Source organism: Manis javanica, chromosome 8 (genome assembly GCF_040802235.1).
Source record: "Manis javanica isolate MJ-LG chromosome 8, MJ_LKY, whole genome shotgun sequence".
Taxonomy (NCBI): domain Eukaryota; kingdom Metazoa; phylum Chordata; class Mammalia; order Pholidota; family Manidae; genus Manis; species Manis javanica.
The window spans coordinates 63,261,349-63,286,056 of record NC_133163.1 but is presented as its reverse complement, the minus strand read 5'-3'; the positions used below and the strand labels follow the sequence as shown (position 1 = coordinate 63,286,056).

Below are 24,708 nucleotides of genomic sequence, written 5' to 3'. Positions count from 1 at the left end.
AAAGAGCTCCTTAGAATAGGGGACTATGGGTTGATCATTAACGTGCAATGAATATTTTTCTCATTTTATATATTGTGGCATATCAGGATACTGAGATTATTTTATTAATAACATCAAAACTGTATAACAAATATTTCTCTCAATTTCTATACCATCCATTATTTTCCTCCTTTGAGAGTCCACTCTGAATGTCTGCATGTTTATTACGATTTGCTAAGTATTCACAGTGTGCACAGTGTCATTAAAAATGTACAGGATTTAGTTCCTCAGCTCAGGAATTTACATGGGGAAAAACCACAGGGAGGGTTGCTGTTTTCAGATTAGTGGGAGATGAGACTATTATTATCAGCTCTACTTTGGGAAACAGTAGTCATAGCATATGTATCCTGTCAGAATTGGGATTCGAAGGGACCTGCATGAGGGGATTGTCTAGATAAGAAAAATGAGAACTCTAGGAATAGAGGAATAGAATAAGCAAAACTGTGCAAGACAAAAGTAGAAGGAAACAAAGAGGTACATTTCAACTCTTGATAGAAGTGAGGGAAGTGGAACAGAGAAGAGAAAACCAGGACAATGACATGGGCAAGGCCGGATTACTGCTGGGCCTTGATTTTTTGCGGAGGAGGGGGAAGGTTGAGTGCTTGGCAAAATAACCCTAAAAAAATATCTGTTGAATGAATGGTTTGGGGATCCTGAAGGTTACAGAATCAAAATAATTGGGGACATGGCTAAAGTACCAAAAGAAAAACTGTTTAAAGCAGAATTCAGGACTAATTAGACTGGAGAGCTGTGGGGTTAGGAAAGAATAGAAGAATCTTCAAGTAGCACTGAGTAGATTAATTTAACGTACTTACTTTTTGGAGGGCTAGATGTTCTGAAGAAAGCATAGTTTCTAGAGGTAGACAATTCCGAAGGTCTTCTGCTATGTTTTTCAACATAATGTCATTATTATCTTGAGTGAATTCATCAAAATCTCCTAGATAAAAAAGAAAGAAATAGCATTGATGGATGTAGCCATACCAAGACTAAGTGATTACAATGGACATATTTTCCACTAGGTACTATCAATTTATAACAATCTAACCAATGAAATATTCAAATTCTAACAAATGTTCCATTTAAAATATTGAGTCTTTCCCTTTTTCCAAACTGCTTTAAAATACAAAATTTGACTATTTTAGCCTGTTACAGGAAAACAAATGCATTTAAAAATATGTATTATTTTAACTACTTTATTTTTATTCAAGAACAGTACTACCATTAGTTTTTAGGGTCCTAAACTCACCAGTAAGTAGTCAAATATTCCTTCTCTGACTCTATAGATCTTGGAAATTTAGAAGGCATCACACAGGGTTTACAAAAAACTTTAATCTGAGCATCTGTGCCTCCAATAAAAAGTACCCAAGACTTCAGAACTTCAGATAGAAGACAGCTGGCCCAACTATACAACAAACTTCACAGCAATTATATTGATCTGCTGCATTTAAGCAGCAGATAAAATGATCATGAAAATAGCATATTTCTTAGGGCTGTGGCTTACTTTTGGATGATCTGGCAAAAAGGTATGTGTGGTTATGTGTGTGTGTGTGTGTGTGTGTGTGTGTACAGCAAATAAGAAGGTATGGTCAGAGATTGACAGCAAATCTAGATGAGGGAAGAAAAGTAAGGTTCATTGTTCTGTTTTGATTCTTCTGTGTGTTTAAAACATTTTTAAAAATTGGTTTTTAAAAAGTATGATTCTAAGCAGCTCATGTATAATTTAAATAGAATGTGGCTTCTCTGAAAGTAAAATACTCTTAAAGTTAGCTACTGTCTGGGATGCCAAATGTAGACTAGAAAGGACTACTAATGACAACATTTTACGTTTCTCTTAGAAGACTTTTTTTCTAGGTTTTAATATTCAGTTACTTTTAAATAAGCTACTGTTCAAGAATAATTCAGTGAGAAGCAAACATTCTAATAGCAAGTTGAGGGATCAGGACATGTTGATTCATTAAAAATATTGTCCTTCATTCATCACTTTATTGTTTATCCCAACATTTGTCAACTAATTCTGACTAAAATCCAACAACCCTTTGTACTCATTAGACCAAAGGAAGAACAGAACAATCCCAGGATGGGAGGACCGGAGAATCTGAGGCTCACTGAGACTCTTGAATCACTGTAACACTGTGACCCTGGGGGACACAAATTGTCTGTTGCTGTTGATGGATGGCTACTTGAAGTGCTTCCTCCATTCCTTCCATTGCAGAAATTTAGGGAGGTTCAGAATAATATGACATGTCAATGATTCAGGTCATCTCTTTCACTGAAAGTTTCAGGACAGTAAAACAAAATTCCCATTTCCTGTATGCCTCTTACATGCTGCCTGTCACTTCCTCTAAGAAAAAAGAGGAATTTTTTCTTTTCTTTCAAAGGTAATTTGTGGAAAGCTTTCCAAAACACCAGTACAGTAGGATGTGATTTGTGGTATCCTTCACCACATTTTGAATTCTCTTTAAACTGTTTCCAGTCATAAGCAGTATTTCCAACTATTGCTGTCATTAGTTCTTCAGGCTAGAAATGTTTAAAAATCTTGTCACAGGCATTATAAAATCCTCTCTGAAATTCCTCATAAACTGTCTTTATAGAGGTGTTGAAAATGTAATCAATACACTTAGAAACATAGCCTTTCTTGTTGGTTTGGTCCACGTGTTCCTGGGCAGCTGCATCTGGGGAGAGCTCTCCCTGCCCACTGGGTGAAACCTCAACCTAGGCAGGGGAGGTTCTTGACTCTGATAGAGAAAGAATTCATGAACAGGTCAGACAAGTGTAGGTAAGGAAGGAGTTAATTAAAGTGAGAGTAATAGCAAATGGCAGCAGTCAGGCAGGGAAGAGAGAGCAAGGAAGAGCAGAGGGAGGAAAGGAAAGTTTGTTGAACTCCTGCTTGGCATAGGGCAGATACCTGGCCAACTCCTGAAGACAGGGTCACCTGGCAACCCCTGTCAGCCTGAATCTGCACAGATTGGTAACAAAGCCTACCACTCCAGGATTTGGGGGAGCCACGGAGCACTGGGTGGAGTGAGATGACATTCTGAGAACCTCCCCAAGTGAAGAAAGAGATTTTTCAGGCAGGCTTCTAAGGGGCATGATCATACAGCTGCCGTCTCATCAGGGTCACTGAGGCAATGGAAATTTGCAAGACCAAACTGGAGATCTTAGTAGTCCTCTCCTACTTGTCTTAAGTAGAAAAGAGAGAGTGAAGACTAGTGCTTAAGTCTAGAAAATTGAATGAAGTAGTGAAGAAACAAAGACACTTACCACTTGGAAAAGGGGTCTCTTATTAATCTCCCAAAAAGGAAGGCCAGGGTGTGGAGGTAAAACACAATTAAGCTGAACAGCAATAAGGCTTTATTTAAGGCAAAGTACAAACTTGAAGAAAGGAGAGTGTGGGCAGCCTCAGAGGGGAGGCACCCAAGAACACCTTTTATATTGAATTCTTTCTAGAGTAAGAGGACCCCAAGGGGATTGTATTCTTTCTCACTGCTTTAAAATAGCTATAGGAGAAAAACAAGGAGATCTTGAAGGAAATGTCATCCATCTCCACATCCCCCAGCCCCCAAATATTTGGGACTTGGTTATTTATTTTTTATTTTTTATTTTATTTTTTTTGAGAGGGCATATCTCATATTTATTGATCAAATGGTTGTTAACAACAATAAAATTCAGTATAGGGGGGTCAACGCTCAATGTACAATCATTAATCCATCTCAAGCCTAATTCTCGTCAGTCTCCAATCTTCTGAAGCATAACGAACAAGTTCTTACATGGTGAACGAATTCTTACATAGTGAATAAATTCTTACATGGTGAACAGTACAAGGGCATTCATCACAGAAACTTTCGGTTTTGATCATGCAATATGACCTATAAACAATCAGGTCAAATATGAATATTCGTTTGATTTTTGTACTTGATTTATATGTTGATCCCACATTTCTCCTATTATTATTATTATTTTTATTTTTAATAAAATGCTGAAGTGGTAGGTAGATGCAAGATAAAGGTAGAAAACATAGTTTAGTGCTGTAAGAAGGCAAATGTAGATGATCAGATGATCACGTGTGTGCCTATGGACTAAGTATTAATCCAGGCTAGACAAGGGCAGCAAGACATCCACGGATGCAGAAGATTTCTCTCAAAGCAGGGGGGGTGAGGTTCTGAGCCTCACCTCTGTTGATCCCCAAATTCTCACCTGATGGCCCCCCTGCGACTGTGCCTGTCTTAGGTTGTTCCTCCCTTGAGGAATCTTACCCGTCTCTGGCTAACCAGTCATCTTCCGGGGCCATACAGGGAAATGTAAAGTTGGTAAGTGAGAGAGAAGCCATATTGTTTGCAAAGGTTAGCTTTTTACTTCTTTGCAGATTTATGCCCTGTGGCTTCTATGCCCAGCACTTGTCTCGAGGTATCTTTACCACCTGGAGGAATTATGATACTCGGTAAATTCAATATGAGGCACGAATTCTATTTAAGGGTTGTAATTAGGAAGGAAGAAGAAAAGCTATAGATGTAGCATATGAAGGAAACATGGGACGATTGATTATTTCTTTGACATATCTTCTTGTATAGTACCTTACGTATGTATAGGTTTTAAACTACTAACTAATTTGCACACACATATTAACATAATAGGAATACGGTGACATAAACAAAGCAAATCTATAATTACCATCCATCTCCAGTGAAGCCAAGAAAACCATTTAGGCACCCTAGGCATTTGTGAAAATTTATCTATGATATGATGGATATTGTCCAACTGTACTTGAACCATCAGACAAATTAAAGCAGCCCATTTCTGGGATCTGTTCACATCCCATATGTTCTTTTAACCATAGATAGTCTATAGTCATGAGATTTTGGAGTGCTACAACTTGCACCCCTCCCAACTCCTGGCTGAGTTCCAACAGTACAGATCCAGTCAAATTCGTTGTCTCACTGTATGCACATGCCAGCCTAGACATCTCCCTCCTCATTCCTATGGCAAGTCCAGGAGACGGTGGGCTGGATGCAGCCACAACCGCAGCATCGTCCGGATCCCTGTGGAGGCTTTTTGATGATCATCCCCCGGCACAAGTCCTCCAGAGAGTGCTGATGCCGGAAGCTCCTCCTCATATCGTATCTTAGTTCATTTTCTGGGTATCCAAGCTAGGCCTTGATCTTCTGCGTAGAAACAAACAGACCCTTTGCCCACACTTTGACATGCCCTCTATACCACTCTGCAGAACTCATTGGAGGTCAGCACACAGTAACTGCTTTTTTTTTTTTTTTTTAATTAAGAGAAAGGAATATTATCAGAAAAGAGTACCTCCATAGCTGATCATCTGACACCCTTTAAGTGATCAACATTAAGGATATTTAAAGCATGCGTTGATCTTTGATTTACCAATAGTTTTATCCTGTTAAGGAGTAATCCCCCTTTTCTTTCTTTCTTTCTTTTTTTTTTTTAATTTTTAATCTACACTTACATGAAGAATACTATGTTTACTATGCTCTCCCCTATATCAGGTCCCCCCTAACAACCACATTACGGTTACTGTCCATCAGCTTAGCAAAATGTGGTAGAGTCACTACTTGTCCTCTCTGTGTTGTGCAGCCCACCCTCCCCTTTCTCCCTCCCCCTATGCATGCTAATCTTAATACCCCCCTTCTTCTTCCCACCCCCCTTATCCCTCCCTGCCTACCCATCCTCCCCAGTTCCTTTCCCTTTGGTACCTGTTAGTCCATTTTTGGGTTCTGTAATTCTGCTGCTGTTTTGTTCCTTCAGTTTTTCCTTTGTTCCTATACTCCTCAGATGAGTGAAATCATTTGGTATTTCTCTTTCTCCGCTTGGCTTATTTCACTGAGCATAATACTCTCCAGCTCCATCCATGTTGCTGCAAATGGTTGGATTTTTCCACTTCTTATGGCTGAGTAGTATTCCATTGTGTATATGTACCACATCTTCTTTATCCATTCATCTACAGATGGACATTTAGGTTGCTTCCAATTCTTGGCTATTGTAAATAGTGCTGCGATAAACATAGGAGTGCATCTGTCTTTCTCAAACTTGATTGCTGCGTTCTTAGGGTAAATTCCTAGGAGTGGAATTCCTGGGTCAAATGGTAGGTCTGTTTTGAGCATTTTGATGCACCTCCATACTGCTTTCCACAATGGTTGAACTAATTTACATTCCCACCAGCAGTGTAGGAGGGTTCCCCTTTCTCCACAGCCTCGCCAACATTTGTTGTTGTTTGTCTTTTGGATGGCAGCTATCCTTACTGGTGTGAGGTGATACCTCATTGTAGTTTTAATTTGCATTTCTCTGATAATTAGCGATGTGGAGCATCTTTTCATGTGTCTCTTGGCCATCTGTATTTCTTTTTTGGAGAACTGTCTGTTCAGTTCCTCTGCCCATTTTTTAATTGGGTTATTTGTTTTTTGTTTGTTGAGGCGTGTGAGCTCTTTATATATTCTGGATGTCAAGCCTTTATCGGATCTGTCATTTTCAAATATATTCTCCCATACTGTAGGGTTCCTTTTTGTTCTATTGATGGTGTCTTTCGCTGTACAGAAGCTTTTCAGCTTAATGTAGTCCCACTTGCTCATTTTTGCTGTTGTTTTCCTTGCCCGGGGAGATATGTTCAAGAAGAGATCACTAATGTTTATGTCTAAGAGGTTTTTGCCTATGTTTTTTTCCAAGAGTTTAATGGTTTCATGACTTACATTCAGGTCTTTGATCCATTTTGAGTTTACCTTTGTATATGGGGTTAGACAATGGTCCAGTTTCATTCTCCTACATGTAGCTGTCCAGTTTTGCCAGCACCATCTGTTGAAGAGACTGTCATTTTGCCATTGTATGTCCATGACTCCTTTATCAAATATTAATTGACCATATATGTTTGGGTTAATTTCTGGGGTCTCTAATCTGTTCCACTGGTCTGTGGCTCTGTTCTTGTGCCAGTACCAAATTGTCTTGATTACTATGGCTTTGTAGTAGAGCTTGAAGTTGGGGAGTGAGATCCCCCCTACTTTATTCTTCTTTTTCAGGATTGCTTTGGCTATTCGGGGTCTTTGGTGTTTCCATATGAATTTTTGAATTATTTGTTCCAATTCATTGAAGAATGTTGCTGGTAATTTGAGAGGGATTGCATCAAATTTGTATATTGCTTTCGGCAGGATGGCCATTTTGACGATATTAATTCTTCCTAGCCATGAGCATGGGATGAGTTTCCATTTATTAGTGTCCCCTTTAATTTCTCTTAAGAGTGACTTGTAGTTTTCAGAGTATAAGTCTTTCACTTCCTTGGTTAGGTTTATTCCTAGGTATTTTATTCTTTTTGATGCAATGGTGAATGGAATTGTTTTCCTGATTTCTCTTTCTATTGATTCGTTGTTAGTGTATAGGAAAGCTACAGATTTCTGTGTGTTGATTTTGTATCCTGCAACTTTGCTGTATTCCGATATCAGTTCTAGTAGTTTTGGAGTGGAGTCTTTAGGGTTTTTTATGTACAGTATCATATCATCTGCAAATAGTGACAGTTTAACTTCTTCTTTACCAATCTGGATTCCTTGTATTTCTTTGTTTTGTCTGATTGCCGTGGCTAGGACCTCCAGTACTATGTTAAATAACAGTGGGGAGAGTGGGCATCCCTGTCTGGTTCCCGATCTCAGTGGAAATGCTTTCAGCTTCTCGCTGTTCAGTATAATGCTGGCTGTGGGTTTATCATATATGGCCTTTATTATGTTGAGGTACTTGCCCTCTATTCCCATTTTGCTGAGAGTTTTTATCATGAATGGATGTTGAATTTTGTCAAATGCTTTTTCAGCATCTATGGAGATGATCATGTGGTTTTTGTCTTTCTTTTTGTTGATGTGGTGGATGATGTTGATGGATTTTCGAATGTTGTACCATCCTTGCATCCCTGGGATGAACCCCACTTGGTCATGGTGTATGATCCTTTTGATATACTGTTGAATTCTGTTTGCTAATATTTTATTGAGTATTTTTGCATCTACGTTCATCAGGGATATTGGTCTGTAATTTTCTTTTTTGGTGGGGTCTTTGCCTGGTTTTGGTATTAGGGTGATGTTGGCTTCATAGAATGAGTTTGGGAGTATTCCCTCTTCTTCTATTTTGTGGAACACTTTAAGGAGAATGGGTATTATGTCTTCTCTGTGTGTCTGATAAAATTCCGAGGTAAATCCGTCCGGCCCCGGGGTTTTGTTCTTGGGTAGTTTTTTGATTACTGTTTCAATTTCTTTGCTTGTAATTGGTTTGTTTAACTTTTGTGTTTCTTCCTTGGTCAGTCTTGGGAGGTTGTATTTTTCTAGGAAGTTGTCCATTTCTTCTAGGTTTTCCAGCTTGTTGGCATATAGGTTTTCATAGTAGTCTTTAATAATTCTTTGTATTTCTGTGGAGTCTGTCGTGATTTTTCCATTCTCATTTCTGATTATGTTGATTTGTGTTGACTCTCTTTTTCTCTTAATAAGTTGGGCTAGAGGCTTATCTATTTTGTTTATTTTCTCAAAGAACCAGCTCTTGGTTTCGTTGATTTTTGCTATTGTTTTATTCTTCTCAATTTTGTTTATTTCTTCTCTGATCTTTATTATGTCCCTCCTTCTGCTGACTTTAGGCCTCCTTTGTTCTTCTTTTTCCAGTTTTAATAATTGTGATGTTAGACTATTCATTTGGGATTGTTCTTCCTTCTTCAAGTGTGCCTGGATTGCTATATACTTTCCTCTTAAGACTGCTTTTGCTGCATCCCACAGAAGTTGGGGCTTAGTGTTGTTGTTATTTGTTTCTATATATTCCTTGATCTCTATTTTGATTTGTTCATTGATCCATTGATTATTTAGTAGCATGTTGTTAAGCCTCCATGTGTTTGTGAGCCTTTTTGTTTTCTTTGTAGAATTTATTTCTACTTTCATACCTTTGTGGTCTGAAAAATTGGTTGGTAGAATTTCAATATTTTGGAATTTACTGAGGCTCTTTTTGTGAGCTAGTATGTGGTCTATTCTGGAGAATGTTCCATGTGCACTTGAGAAGAATGTATATCCTGTTGCTTTTGGATGTAGAGTTCTATAGATGTCTATTAGGTCCATCTGTTCTAGTGTGTTGTTCAGTGCCTGTGTGTCTTTACTTATTTTCTGCCCGGTGGATCTATCCTTTGGGGTGAGTGGTGTGTTGAAGTCTCCTACAATGAATGCATTGCAGTCTATTTCCCTCTTTAGTTCTGTTAGTATTTGCTTCACATATGCTGGTGCTCCTGTATTGGGTGCATATATATTTAGAATGGTTATATCCTCTTGTTGGACTGAGCCCTTTATCATTATGTAGTGGCCTTCTTTATCTCTTGTTACTTTCTTTGTTTTGAAGTCTATTTTGTCTGATATTAGTACTGCAACCCCTGCTTTCTTCTCACTGTTGTTTGCCTGAAATATGTTTTTCCATCCCTTGACTTTTAGTCTATGCTTATCTTTGGGTTTAAGGTGAGTTTCTTGTAAGCAGCATATAGATGGGTCTTGCTTTTTTATCCATTCTATTACTCTATGTCTTTTGATTGGTGCATTAAGTCCATTTACATTTAGGGTGACTATTGAGAGATATGTACTTATTGCCATTGCAGGCTTTAGATTCGTGGTTACCAAAGGTTCAAGGTTAGCTTCTTTAGTATCTTACTGCCTAACTTAGCTCGCTTATTGAGCTGTTATATACACTGTCTGGAGATTCTTTTCTTCTCTCCCTTCTTATTCCTTCTCCTCCATTCTTCATATGTTGTGTGTTTTTTTCTGTGCTCTTTTTAGGGGTGCTCCCATCTAGAGCAGTCCCTGTAGGATGCCCTGTAGAGGTGGTTTGTGGGAAGCAAATTCCCTCAGCTTTTGCTTGTCTGGGAATTGTTTAATCCCACCATCATATTTAAATGATAGTCGTGCTGGATACAGTATCCTTGGTTCAAGGCCCTTCTGTTTCATTGCATTAAGTATATCATGCCATTCTCTTCTGGCCTGTAGGGTTTCTGTTGAGAAGTCTGATGTTAGCCTGATGGGTTTTCCTTTATAGGTGACCTTTTTCTCTCTAGCTGCCTTTAAAACTCTTTCCTTGTCCTTGATCCTTGCCATTTTAATTACTATGTGTCTTGGTGTTGTCCTCCTTGGATTCTTTCTGTTGGGGGTTCTGTGTAATTCCATGGTCTGTTCGATTATTTCCTCCCCCAGTTTGGGGAAGTTTTCAGCAATTATTTCTTCAAAGACACTTTCTATCCCTTTTCCTCTTTCTTCCTCTTCTGGTATCCCTATAATACGAATGTTATTCCTTTTGTATTGGTCACATATTTCTCTTAGTGTTGTTTCATTCCTGGAGATCCTTTTATCTCTCTCTATGTCAGCTTCTATACGTTCCTGTTCTCTGGCTTCTATTCCTTCAATGGCCTCTTGCATCTTATCCATTCTGCTTATAAATCCTTCCAGGGATTGTTTCACTTCTGTGATCTCTTTCCTGACATCTGTGATCTCCTTCCGGACTTCATCCCACTGCTCTTGCATTTTTCTCTGCATCTCATCCCACTGCTCTTGCATTTTTCTCTGCATCTCATCCCATTGCTCTTGCATTTTTCTCTGCATCTCTGTCAGCACGTTCATGATTTTTATTTTGAATTCTTTTTCAGGAGGACTAGTTAGGTCTGTCTCCTTCTCAGGTGTTGTCTCTGTGATCTTTGTCTGCCTGTAGTTTTGCCTTTTCATGGTGATAGAGATAGTTTGCAGAGCTGGTACAAGTGACCGCTGGAAGAGCTTCCCTTCTTGTTGGTTTGTAGCCTTTTCCTGGGAGAATAGCGACCTCTAGTTGCTTGTGCTGGGCAGCTGTGCGCAGACAGGGCTTCTGCTTCCTGCCCAGTTGCTTTGGGGTTTATCTCCGCTGTTGCTGTGGGCTTGGCCTGGCCAGGGCTGTTCCTCCAAAATGGTGGAGCCCCGTTGGAGGGGGAGCGGCCAGGAGGCTATTTATCTCCATAAGGGGTCTCTGTGCTCCCTGCTGCCCAGGGGGTTAGAGTGCCCAGAGATCCCCAGATTCCCTGCCTCTGGTCTAAGTGACCTGTCCTGCCCCTTTAAGACTTCAAAAAGCACTGTCCAAACCAAAACAACAACGAGAGAGGGAACAGAAAGAAAGAAAAAGAAAAAAAAAAAAAGGAAAAAAGAAGCGATTTTTTTTTTCTTTTTTTTGTCCTCAGGTGCCGGTCCCAGGCACCCGCTCACTGGTCCTGCTGCCCTGTCTCCCTAGCACCAGGGTCCCTGTCCTTTCAAGGCTTCCAAAAAGCACCCACCCACCAGTCCCGCAGGGAAGGAACGCTCGATATTCTTTGTCCTCAGGCACTGGTCCCAGGCACCCGCTCACCAGTCCCGCCGCCCTGCCTCCCTAGCACCGGGGTCCCTGTCCCTTTTAGGCTTCCAAAAAGCACTCGCAGAAAAGAGAAAAAAAAAAGGGGGAAAAACGCCCGATTTCCTCTGTCCTCAAGTGCCGGTCTCAGGCACCCGCCCACCGGTCCCGCAGGGAAAAACGTGGGATATTCTTTGTCCTCAGGCGCCGGTCCCAGGCACCCACTCACCAGTCCCGCCACCCTGCCTCCCTAGCACTGGGGTCCCTGTCCCTTTAAGGCTTCCAAAAAGCGCTCGCCAAAAAGAGAAAAAAAAAAAAGGGGAAAAACGCGCGATTTCCTCTGTCCTCAGGCACCGGTCTCAGGCACCCGCCCGCCGGTCCTGCAGGGAGAAACGCGGGATATTCTTTGTCCTCAGGCGCCGGTCCCAGGCACCTGCTCACCGGTCCCGCCAGCCTGCCTCCCTAGCAACGGGGGGGCCCGTCCCTTTAAGGCTTCCAAAAAGCGGTCGCCAAAAAAAAAAAACCGCTCCTGTTTCTTTCCACCCGCGGGGAGCCGGGGGGAGGGGCGCTCGGGTCCCGCCGGGCCGGGGCTTGTATCTTACCCCCTTCGCAAGGCGCTGGGTTCTTGCAGGTGTGGATGTGGTCTGGATGTTGTCCTGTGTCCTGTGGTCTCTATTTTAGGAAGATTTTTCTTTATTATATTTTCATAGCTCTATGTGTTTTTGGGAGGAGATTTCCACTGCTCTACTCACGCCGCCATCCTGGCTCCGCCCTTTCGGGACTTGGTTATTTTTAAGTAAACTCATGATTTCCTTTTTAAACATAAAACAATTCTTGTGTTGGTTCAGACACTATATTCATGTCACAAATAATTAAAATTTGAATAATATTTTATAGTTTACAAAGTTCTTTCATATAGAAACTAGGTCATTTAACTATTATAACATCCATGTGAGAAGACAAAGCAAAATATTCCCTCATTTATAGATGAGGTAACTGAATCTTCTCTGGTTAAATTAATTGTGAAAATTATAAATCAGGCCAACAGTAGCACAAGGAAATAAACATAGGTTCTGCCACTAAAGAAAGGTACTCTTCTTTTTCACTATACCACTGTGTCCCTAAATACAAAGGTTCTTTCTCTGCATAATTTCCTTTTAAGCAACAGTAGTTAATATAATGATACATTATATGTTTCTCTGAACTAATGTGGGAAGTCCTTATAGCTCTTTTTTCTTTCTTTACCTGTCCAGTATAATGTTCTAAGCTGTTAGCTACCAGTTATTTCTAGAGGGCAGAATATAAATTACAAAGAAACTCTATTAAGATCAATTTGAAATTGTTTTAGGCGGAACTTGCCTTTTTCATTGTATTCCTAAAATCTAATTAAACTTTCTCAAGGTGCTAATTAATACCTAACATTTGTTTAGCTTCCCACCATGGACAGGACACTGGAAGCCTCTCTGACTCACATTTCTTCTAATATCACTCACACCAGCGATCCTTAACAAGTACTCTCAAATTTATAAGTGGTATAAACTAAGGAAGCCAATAAAAATCTCATTATGTTAAACTAAGGTATTTCATAGTCCAACTTCTTTGGACTTAATTCTGCAACATAAGCAACCATATTAATAAAACATAGTTTTCATGTGAGTCTGCCTGTTAATAAAGTAAGAGTTTTACAATGGAAAGGGAACTGTGCATTACCAAATGGCAGAACCCATCTATGCATCTCTGACATATGACAGTTGTTCAGTCTTTGCTTGAACACATTCAGGGACAATATTTCTTCCTCATGCTTAGGCAGAATCTCCCTCCCTATTAACACAACTCCTTTTTCCAGTTTTAGCCTGAGAGGACTTATCATCTTTAATGGTTCAAAACATTTAGTGAATGTTTTGAACCATGCTAGGCTTTGAGCAGTTCTTTTCAAGCATTGTTATTCAATCCTAAGAATCCTATAGATGGTGCTATTATAATTTCTGTTTTATAACAAAAAAAAGAATCTGAGGTAAGAGGTTAAATTACTTGCCTCAGGTCATACTGGCCAGAAAGCATCAGAGTTGGGATTTGAATGCAAGTCTAAGTTTAAACTCTTAATTACTCTACCATACAGCCTCTCTAAGTGGCAAAGAAGGTGGCTGGCTAGTAACAATTCTATCATTACCTAGTCCTCTCTTCCCTACCTCTGAGCATGGTTCTTCAGGTGATGTGGAAGCCACATCGGCTGCCATCTGGTTGCTGTCTTCTGGACTTGTTCAACAGCCCCTTTAACTGTGGCCCTGAACGTTTACACAACTTGGCAATTTCCTAATCTCATCTAATTACAGAATTAGTTCTCTAGTCCATGAGTACCTTAGTGTATTCACTTCTATTACTTTGTAGCCTCTAGAGCCCTGAACGCTACTGCTACTGGGTGGCTCACTGATTTGGAAGGGATGGTGTTGGTACTGGTGGTCACACATCTTGAATAGTCATATGTGGAGATCTAGGGAACTGAAAACATGAAAAACGGGAATGGTGCAAATTCTGAACCATGACAATGGACTTTCAGCTATCTTCCTAGGTAAGTATGTTTATCTGGGAGTCAATCCCCCAATTAATGTGAGCACCACCAGTCAAGACGATAGATACTATGAAATTGTGTATTAAATTACTGTCACTTCAAAAAGGCTGTATTACATTAAGAATGAATTTGTCTTACTTCATACCAAGGATACCAGGTGAAAATGAGAACTGGTGCCTCTTTCCCTGGACAAAAAAATCTGATTCAATGACATTTAATGGTAAAAAGAGATTTCTTTAGTTACAGCAAGGATTCTTTACCATAGCCCTGGTTAAGAGGATACACATATGGGCTTTATGTGGTACATAAAGGGCATAAAGTTGTATGCTTGGTTATATTTGTAAATACATATGCTTTTCTCGGAAGAAAGTTAAGTAATAGATATTTAATGGTAATAGATAATAAATACTGAATGCTGTATGTAAGGCACAGTGGAAATGATTAGCTGAGGAAGGCTAAAACTAGTTTATTATCTGTAGCGGTTGGCAAATAACGTCTGAAAAGAATAGCAAGACATTTTACCCTAATAATAGCTATAGGACAGATTAAAAAGACATGATATAATAGGACATTACTGAAGTGTATAAAACTGGAATTCACTTAACATTATATCATAAGTATTTACTATTATTAAAATTTAATTCCTTGAAACATTATTTTTAAGGCTGTATATTTCATCATATGCATATTTATTTAACCATTCATTCCCACTATTACACAATTAGATATAGTTATAATCGTGAAGAACTGGGAACACTGCACCTAACATTTTGACATGTATCTCTTTGCATTTCTGATTAATTTCTTATTATAAATGCTTAGAAGTACTGCATTTTAAAGGCGTTTGTTAGATATCGTCAAATTTCTTTCCTGAAAGATTATACCAATTTACTGGAACAGAAAAGAAAAAGACTATATGACACATTAAACCACTACAGCATTGAATATGACCGTAAAAATAAACTCTGTTGTTTTAATTTGCATTTCTTTAATTACTGGTGAGGCCAAATATCATTTAACATATATAATAGCTATTTCAGAATGTGCTGTAACAGTATGTTGCTTGGAAAAAGATTAAAGAAAGGTGTTAATCCGTTGCCTAAGGACAGTAAAGTTTTTCTCAAATTACATAATGTAGGCGGGAAGGGAGTGGAGAAATAAGAGGTTCTCTAAAGGGCAAAATAAATTCTTTAAAAATATCCTACTTATTTTTAATTAAACATATGAGGAAAACTATTAGTCAAAGCTGACAATCTATGAGTTAAAGCCCACATTTTATGTCTTGTCAGATATCAAGTTGCCCACCTTTCCCTCTGACTCGTGCTTTCTCTTTATTTCCACTTCAACTACGTCATGGCCACACTCAACCCCGCACGCTTGGACTACCATCACAAACTCATAACCAGTTTCTTGGTTTCAGTTTCTCCCAGCTATAAAATACCTTGCACACCTATTTTAAACTAATCTTCCTGAAACTAACTTCCACATCACTCCCTCTTTGTACAGTTTTTGGAAGGTTTTCTGTTTTTCAATATATTAGGTCTCACTCCAGACTTTTAAGGCCCTCTGTATCAACAGTCTGATCAACCTATTTTTTATTTTCATTACTCCCTAACATAATTTTTGCTCAAGACAGGTAAATCTTCTTAGTTGTTTTCCATATTCCTTTTTGTTCATACTCTTCCTTTCAAATGTATGACTTTGAAATAAGGGCCTATCCAAGGTCTTTGTCTCCACAAAGTCTTATCTTTGACTGCTAGCTTTCACTCACCTGTATCCTTACTTCTAATGACTTACAGTGCATAATTAAGCACTGGGTTATAGTTTACCTATCACTCATTCATATCATACGTCACTCTGAAGTCCCTATTCAAATTTAAAACATTTATTAAGGGGACTTTTAGTCCCAGAAGAGATGACTGTTGCTGTTTCCCTCACTTTACCCTGAAAATAGACTGAAAAAAATAATTGAACAGATCCTCAGGGATCTGTGGACAATAACAAAAGATCTAACATTAGTATGAGTACCAGAAGTGGGATAAAGAATGTAGGGCTGAAAAGTATTTAAAGAAATATAGCTAAAAACTCCCCAAATCTGGTGAAAGATATATAACCTTACAGAATGAAGAAGCTAAGTAAATTCAAAATAGATTAGACCTAAAGAACACACAAGGACATATTATAATTAAACTTCTGAAAACAAAAGAACAAATCTTAAAAGCAACCAGAGACAAATGATTCATTACCTACAAGCAAATGCCAATTCGAACAATAGTGAATTTCATATCTCAAACCATGCGAGCCAGAAGGAGGTTACATTTTCAAGTGCTGCAAAAAGAAAGGACTGCAAGCTGCGAATTTGTATCTGATGAAATTATCCTTAGGAATGAAATAGAAATAAAAATATCCTTGGATGAAGGGAAATGAAGAAATCTGTTGCCAGCAAACTTATTCACAGATGTTTAAAGATAGAGTAAATATAACTGACATTCTCCTCATTAGTTTGTCATATTTGATAGTTAAATCAACATTTACAAAACCATCTCATATAATGCTCAATGTATATAGAGGAAATACATAAAACAATATATTTAAAGATGGGGCAAGGTAAAGGGACCTAAATGGAAGAGTTCAATACTTCAGTTGAGTGATGAAACACTCATACCAGTAGATGGTGATAAATTACATATGTAAATTGTAATACTCAGGGCAGCCACAAGGAAAACTATGCAGGGAGATACACTCAGAGAGACTATAAATGAGAACAGAATTCTACAACTGTTCTAGTAACACACAGGAAGTCGGAATGAGATAAAAAGAGGTTGAGAAACAGAAGGATCAAACAGAAAAGAACAAAATGTCAGACTTAAGTGCTAACATATCAATAATTAAATTTAAATTATCTAAATGCATCAATTAAAAGAGATTGGCAAAATAGATTTAATAAACAAAACCCAGCTATATGTTGTTAATAGAAACTTCAAATGTTATGGTACAGAATGTAAAAGAATGGAAAAAATATATTTTGCAAATATTAGTTACAAAAATAGGACTGCTATATTAATATGAGAAAGTAGACCATAAAGCAAAGAAAATCATTAGGGACAGAGAGGAACACTATATAAAGATAAAATGATCAACCCATCAAGACATAGCGATCCTAACTGTATACATTAAACAACAGAGCTTCAAAATGCATGAAACAGAAATGGATAGAGCTAAAAGGAGAAATAGATAAATACTATAGCTGGCGACTTCAACATCCCATTCTTAGCAACGGATAGGACAATTCTGCAAAGATACAGAAGAATCGAAAAATACTACCAACCAATAAGATCTAACAGATACTTAGAGAACACTCTACTAAATAAGAGTAGAACATAGTTTTTCTAAGTACCCATAGAACATTCACTAAGATAAACCATACCCTGGGTCATAAAACAAATGTCAAATAATTTAAAAGAAATGAAATCATACAGAGTGTCTTCTCTAACCACAATGGAGTCAAACTAGAAATCAGTAACAGAAAGACACCAGCAAATCTCCAAACACTTGGAAACTAAACTATACACTTTTAAATAATAATAGTTACAGTAATTAAGACAGTATGGTATTGGTCAGGGAGAGATACATACATCAGTGGAAGAGAAGAGAGGATTCAGAGATCCACGCAAAAATGTCCAACTGATTTGCAAAGATGCAAAATATATTTTGCAAATATTAGTTACAAAAATAGGACTGCTATATTAATATGAGAAAATAGACCATAAAGCAAAGAAAATCATTAGGGACAGAGAGGAACACTATATAAAGATAAAATGATCAACCCATCAATTCACTTGAGAAAGGATAGCCTTTTCAACAAATTGTGCTGGAACAGATGGGCATCTATAGGGGGAAAAAAGGAACTGCAACCTAAACTTTGCACTTAAAGTTAAATATTAACTTGGATCAAGGAATTAAATATAAAACACAAAACTGAAATTCTTTTGGGAAGAAAGCCACAGGACCTGAAACTAATATAGTGTTGCATAAATTTTAAATAAAGAGAAAAGAAAACATGGAAGAAAATCTCTGGTATCTAGAGCTAAATAGTTTTTAAAGTTGATATCAAAAGAGGAAAGATGGATAAATTGGACCTCATCAAAACTAAAATTTCTGCTTTGCAAAGACTCTGTTAAGAGAATGAACAGAAATACTACAGACTTGGAGAAAATATATGCAAACTGCTTTTCTAAAAAAAAGGCTTATATCTAAAATATATAAAGAACCCTCAAAATGACTGTATCAAAGATTCCATTAGAAAGTGGGCAAAAAGGTGGACAAGTACCAAATGATTTCCCTCATTTGAGTATGACAACGAAGCAAAACTGAAGGAACAAAACAGCAGCAGACTCAGACTTCAAGAAGGGACTAGGAGTTGCCAAGGGGGAGGGGTGGGTGAAGGCGGGCAGGGAGGGAGAGAGAAGGGGATTGAGGGGTATTATGACTGGCCCACATGGTGTTGGGGGGATCATGGGGAAGACACTGTAGTACAGAGAAGGCAAATAGTGACTGTGGCATCTTACTGCACTGATAGACAGTGACTGCAATAGGGTATGAGGGGGCTCAATAATATGGGTGAATGCAGTAACTACATTGTTTTTCATGTGAAACCTTTATAAGAGTGTGTATCAATGATACCATGATAAAAAGTAATAATAATAAAAAAAAAGGAAATTGGGCAAAAGACATGAACAGACATTTCATCAGAGGACATACAAATGGCAAATAAACACATGAAAAGATGTTCAACATCATTAGAGAAAAGGAAATTAAAACCCAATGATAAAATCACTATACAACTATCAGAATGGCTAAAATAGAAAATACTGGTATTACCAAATGTTGACAAAGATGCAGAGAAACTGGATTACACTGCTGCTGGTGGAAACGTAAAGTGGTACAACCACTCTGGAATACAGTCTAGCAGTTTCTATAAAACTAAAAATGCACTTACCATATGACCCACCAATCATGCTCTTGGACATTACAACAGAGAAATAAAAATTTATGTTAACACAAAAATCTGAATGTGAATGTTCACAGCAACAGTATTTGTAATAAAGGCCTGACTGGGCAGGATATCTCAGATGGCTTTATTTCCATGTCTGGTGCCTAGGCTAGCGTGGCAAGAACAGTTACAGGCTGTTTGGTATATTGCTCTCCATAGGCTAGCTGGGGATTCCTGACAGTATGATGATCTCCGGGTAGTCAGACCACATATTTGATGGCTACATTCCCGCAGAGCAAGCATTCCAAGAGACAGGAAGTAGAAGTCGTCAGTTTCTTCAGTTTGGGTCTGAAACTGGCATAAGGTCACTTCTGCCATATTCTATTGTCCAAAGCTGTCATAGATCCTACACAGATTCAAAGGGAGAGAACACAGACCAGACTGTTCATGGAATGAGGGTAAAAGGACTTGTAGCCATTTATAAAAAACAGCTTTATAGAGGTAGAATTCACATACAATAAACTGTACATATTTAAAGTTTATAATTATATAAGTTTTGACAGGTATGCAGCCATGAAACCATCACTACAATCAAGAGTGAAGATATCCATCATTTCAGAAGTTCCATCATGCCTATTCATAATCCCTCCTTCTCCTTTCCAGTTCCCTTACCCACCCAATCTCGAGACCTATTTATATCACTATAGTTTACATTTGCTAGTTTTTATGTAAATGGGAATCATACAGTGTGCAGTCTTTTTTTAGTATGGCTTACCTAGCATACATATATATGTGGTTTTGTAAATAATACACTTCATTCCATTTATTTGCCAAGCAATATTCTTTTATAAAGATATATCACAATTTGTCTATCCACTATCCTATTTCTGAGACTCATCTCCCTTCCCTTCTTCTTGCCATATTGCCAGAAGCTCTATTATGAAGCTGGACAGAAGTGATGAGTACACATCCTTGTGTTGCTCCCATCTTAAGGGAAAAAAATTCAGTCTTTAACCATTTGGTTTGATGTTAGTTGTAGATATTTCACAGATGCTCTTTATAAGATTGGGATTGTTCCCTTCTATTCCTAGTCTGATGAGAGTTTTTATCAGGAAGAGATGTTGATTATTTTCTGTATCTATTAAGATAATCATATAGTTTTTCTTCTTGTTAATATGGTGACTTACACTGATGATTTTCTAATGTTAAACCAGCAGTGCATTCCTGGAATAAACCCATTGGTTCATAAAGTATTATTCTTTTTATATGTCATGGTCATTTTTAATATACGACAAATATGATACAAAAGTACAATTCTTTTTGATTGAAAAATTTTAAGAGGTGCCCATTTGTTCATTACACCTTTTTAGTTCTTGAAAAAATAATCTACTTTTACAACTTCATGTATTTGATACTTTCACAGATTTATATGGTTTCAATGAAGACTGGAAAATCTTTAGATTAAAGCTTGGAAAAACTGTATGGGTAATTCCTCACTGGTATTACAATACAGAACTGGAGCACTATGCTGTCTGACAAATGTAACTAGATCCCAGGCTTTGCTTTTTAGATTTCTGAGAATTTCAAAGAACTTCTAACACTGCTGTAGCTGCTGCTCAGCAACATGTCCAATTCTGCTCAGTGAAGATGTATTTAAAATATGACAAAGAGAAACTTCTAAAAGCTTCTAGTTACCTACTGTTATCTTCTTTAAGCATTTAAATATTTTTTTGATGAGTTTATTAATTATCTTCTGGCAAACCCTAATTTCCTATCCTTTGTAACCTGATTCTGAATAGAAATTCTAATGGACTGTTGGTTTGACTTCTTCTTTTATATTTGTATAGCCAGGAAAAATTCAGAGCCTTCAGAAGTGTTTGTTAACAGATAGCTGTTCCAATGTACTTTTTTATTTGCTTATTGGGGACTCCACTTGCACTTCTGGCTCTCAGTTCCCTTCACTTAATGGATGGTAGTTATTCTCCTACACTTTGAAATCTAGATCAAGAGCCCAATTTACACATATACAGGAAACAGAAAAGAACAGATGCTCTACCACTAGGTCAGAATTAATCAGCTACGGTCCTGCTCTTTTTACTCCTTTATTTATTTTATTTGGCATTATCTTTGTGTGCTTTGCCGCAGTCTTAGTTCATCTTTACCATACTGGTGCTTGTTTCCTGGACCTTTGGCCTAAGCTATACCAAGGTAAAATGTAGGCTCCTATCTTTATTCTTCTATGTCTGCAGTGTATATCAGACATTGACATGTACTTGGCTCAGCCTGATCCTAAATGGCCCAGGTCTTGGTGTGATAATCCCACTATTTCTTCAGAGAACAAGAATACTATTCTTCCTTTTGTGTATTTTAAATTATTGTGATTTTACTAGTTAGCAAGAGTACTTTTTTTAGTTTCAATAAACTCCACAAAAACTCAAAATCAAAGCTATACTCAATGCCTATTATTGACTCTTGCGATTTTATTAAATGGTAGAATTATTAAAGCTCTAAGCAAGTAAAATATAATGCAAGTGACAATGCTAGAGAGAAATTTTTTTTTTTCTGGAGGAAGTGAATAGGAAAATGAGAAGTGGTCGATTGGAAGAAATTTTGTACTGTATTTAGAATCACTTCATAAAAAGCTATACTGAGTTTCAGTTTGGAAGATAAAGTTCGGAGATGGACTGTAGTGATGGTTGCACAATGAACAAGTAATGCTACCTAATTGTATATGTAAAAATTGGTTAAAATGGTAAACTTGATGTTATATATATTTTACCACCTAAAAAAAGTATCACTAATAAATTACACTACTTTTTAAGATTTTTTATTAAACCATATTCCTTCATTTTAAGCTAGATGACACTATCATTTCTTAATATATTCAAGTCAATAAACATTCTTCAGAAACCCAGTTGTTTTCTAAATTGTTTAACAAATTGAGCTTCTCTGACAGGGTCTGCTGGAGAAAGGCACAGAAAGTATTTTTACAAGTAAAAAAGCATTCTTTATCCAGTGATATTTCATCTTCTTGTTTACAAAAATTATCATCCCAAACATGCTTCCAAGATTTCCAGGTTTTGAAAAATGGAATTTCAATTGATGCCTCTAAAACTGGAGATTTAGATAATAAATGGTTCCACAAAATTGAAATCTTGAAGGCAAGGATGGTCTACTAATTAAGCAATTGCCGGAACCAAACAGTAGGTGGCATTTTTGTAGAATACTCGAGGGAATAATTGGAATTAAAGATTTTGTGCTCAAGAAGGTAGATAAAAAAGAAAGTAGCACTGTTTTAATAAACAACTGGGATATGATGAATAAAACTGGCAATACAGGGTTTAAATGAAGTGACAGGAGACTCAGCATATTCTGGTAATTTCTATTTTGAATGTTGCATATGTACATAAACATGAAATTACTTCTCCGGTTTTCTCTACTTTCCAGGCTAAAAATCCATAAGATATCCAAGTTTATTTTACCTTGGCATTTTATTGGAAATCATCCCCTAAAATGTGTAATAATAATTGTAATACCCAAACCTAATGATTGACTCTATCAGAAAGAGAGTTTTCAGAAAAAGTCAGGTTTTAAAGTCTAGACTAGAAACCAATCATCATTACACAGGAATATTTCAAATCATGAGTCTGGATGAAAATGAAAGTGGGAATCAACGTTTGGAGGTACAAAGGCAGAGCATGGTTTGGCATAATCCTCAAACAAGGAATATCCTATTTTCTTGCGCTTTCGCCAGGCTTCACTTTGTCCAAACAGATCTATCCTATTCTTCAATCAGTAGATCTAAAGACTAAAGAATAATTTCTTCGATTCTCATTTGTGCTTTTTATTATTACTATTATTAATTTTGTTAAGTTTAAAATCCAAATCCCCACGCCCCGCCCTTTTTCTCTCTCCCTCCTCCCATTGCGGAAAAACTGCTGGTAAATTGATGGTCCATTTTACAATTGAGAAAATAATTAAAAGCTACAGGTGATTTTACTTGTAGGGTAAAAGCTTTTAGCTCTACAGCCTAAATCTTTTCTTTCAAAGTGGTTTTTCAGGTAGTACCCTACTGGTAGTCACAAGTTTCTGGGAGCAAGGCTAACCTCCCTTTTTTTCTCCTTCGGCAATGTTTAAGCACGAGGAGGCTCCGGCGGCGTGTCTGAAGTCTGCAATGCAATTACAGACCCAAAACCATGTCGTCCTGCAACCCAATCCCAAACTGGACTCTGAACCCGCCGAGGTTTGAGGGATGCCCACGTAGACCTGCCCCGCAGCAGAGTAGAGATCAGCACAGGGAGCCTATGGGAGGCTTTTGGCTTCACCCTGCTTTACATCCCCAAGGTCAGCGCCCATAGGACATCCTTGCCCCAACCACCTGCTTCTGGCTCTGGTCGCTTACTGGTAGTTCGCATCCACTGGAGCAGCTCTGGGAGGTCTGCCGGAGCCACCGTTCGGAGGAGCTGCACTACAGCTCGCTGCGCCGAGTGGAAATCCATGCTGGAGTACACGTTACCGCAGGACAAGGCTCGCAACGCGCACGCGCAAGCAGAGACTGTTCACTGACACCAGTCCCAACCGGGAGTAGAACACGCCTCCCTGTGAAGGGGCGGAAGCCCTATGCCCCGTCCCCTTTAGGAGTCCTCAAGGCGCTCGGGATCCTACACTTATAGCACTTTTCTCTCTCATCGTTCCCCTCTGAGCTGGCAGTGTCCCGCCTAGTCGCTTTTTCTTAAAGTGACTCCTCGAGGCTGGACTTCTTTCCCGAATCCTATCTCTAGAAGCCTCCTTCTTACCATTAACTTCTCTGCTGCAGTTACTGAGCGATAGAAAACGAATATCAAAAGTCAATGGAAGCAAAAAAACACTCGTTAAACCCTTTCCAAAATTGCAGTGAAAAACTGCTGCGGGTGCCCCGGAAGCGGAAGTGTATCCTCCACGAAAGGCTGGATTACGCGGAGTGGTGACGTTTCCTCATTGGGCGGAAGGCTCGGTGGCAGTCATCGGTCTTCCAGCTGGTGGGAGTTGGCGTCGCGGTGCTGGGCGCTGCGACCCTAGTTTATATAGTTTGGGAAGTCGGGCTGCGGGGTCGCACCGGTCTGTCTGAATCCCGATTTCCTTGGTTTCCTCCCACGGCGTGGAGTCTAGCGAAGAAATCTCCGGCCCCTTTGGGCCACGGCAGTAGCGGTGCCTTTTGCGGTAAGTGCCTGCTTTTTCCCGCCCGGGGCTGGCAGATAGGAGCAGCCCCTACCGTGCTTAGGCGGCCAGAGACCCTGGAGGGAGTCGGCTTCCCTGGTCACAGGCTGTCGTCATCGAGACCGAGGTGCTCCGGCCCTTTTTCAGGTCGTGAACTCCATCAGAAGTTTTATTAAAAGATGCCCTGCGACCCTTTTAAGTTGCCTTCAGATTTACCCTGACTAAATTAGGTGCAGGGAATTGCAGCCCTGACTTTGTTTTGCTCTCCTAATCAAGAAATTAGATGTGGCTAATTACCCAAAAACCTTTTGACGTGTACCAGATATTATTTTTGTGTGTTCTTTGGGCTTAACATGTTGTCCTGCATATAGTAGGCGTTTAATAAATGAATAAGGGATATCAGTTGATTGCCAATAATAACTTTAGGTACACTGATGGCTCTCTCTGTAGCATTTGACACTATTGACCATCCATTACTTGAAACTTTTTCCCCTCTGTTGGCATTCTTGACGTTATACTCACCTGGTTCTTTCATATGTGTAATTCAACAAAATAATTTACTCGT

At 38.5% G+C, this 24,708-nt stretch overlaps 2 protein-coding genes across 6 annotated transcripts in view; one reads left to right on the top strand and one right to left on the bottom strand.

The window, feature by feature from the left end:
* The window catches only part of LOC108402053 (uncharacterized), a 38,331-nt gene extending 14,450 nt beyond the window's left edge, over window positions 1–23,881 (bottom strand). Inside the window, exons 1-2 of one of the 3 annotated variants that reach the window (XM_073211354.1) lie at window positions 23,326–23,881; window positions 855–976 (exon numbers count right to left, since the gene is read on the bottom strand). In XM_073211354.1, the coding sequence (XP_073067455.1) occupies window positions 855–976; window positions 23,326–23,446 (243 nt within the window). In that variant the 5' untranslated portion in view covers window positions 23,447–23,881. The remainder of the gene's footprint in view (window positions 1–854; window positions 977–23,325) is intronic. The other 2 variants (XM_037025497.1, XM_073211356.1) reach the window with 2 other exon arrangements.
* A 45-nt stretch (window positions 23,882–23,926) lies between these two features.
* LOC108391323 (signal recognition particle subunit SRP54) overlaps window positions 23,927–24,708 on the top strand; it is a 73,635-nt gene continuing 72,853 nt past the window's right edge. Inside the window, exon 1 of one of the 3 annotated variants that reach the window (XM_017650885.3) lies at window positions 23,927–24,146. The gene's annotated coding sequence lies outside the window, so the exon portion shown is untranslated. The remainder of the gene's footprint in view (window positions 24,147–24,708) is intronic. The other 2 variants (XM_073211353.1, XM_073211352.1) reach the window with 2 other exon arrangements.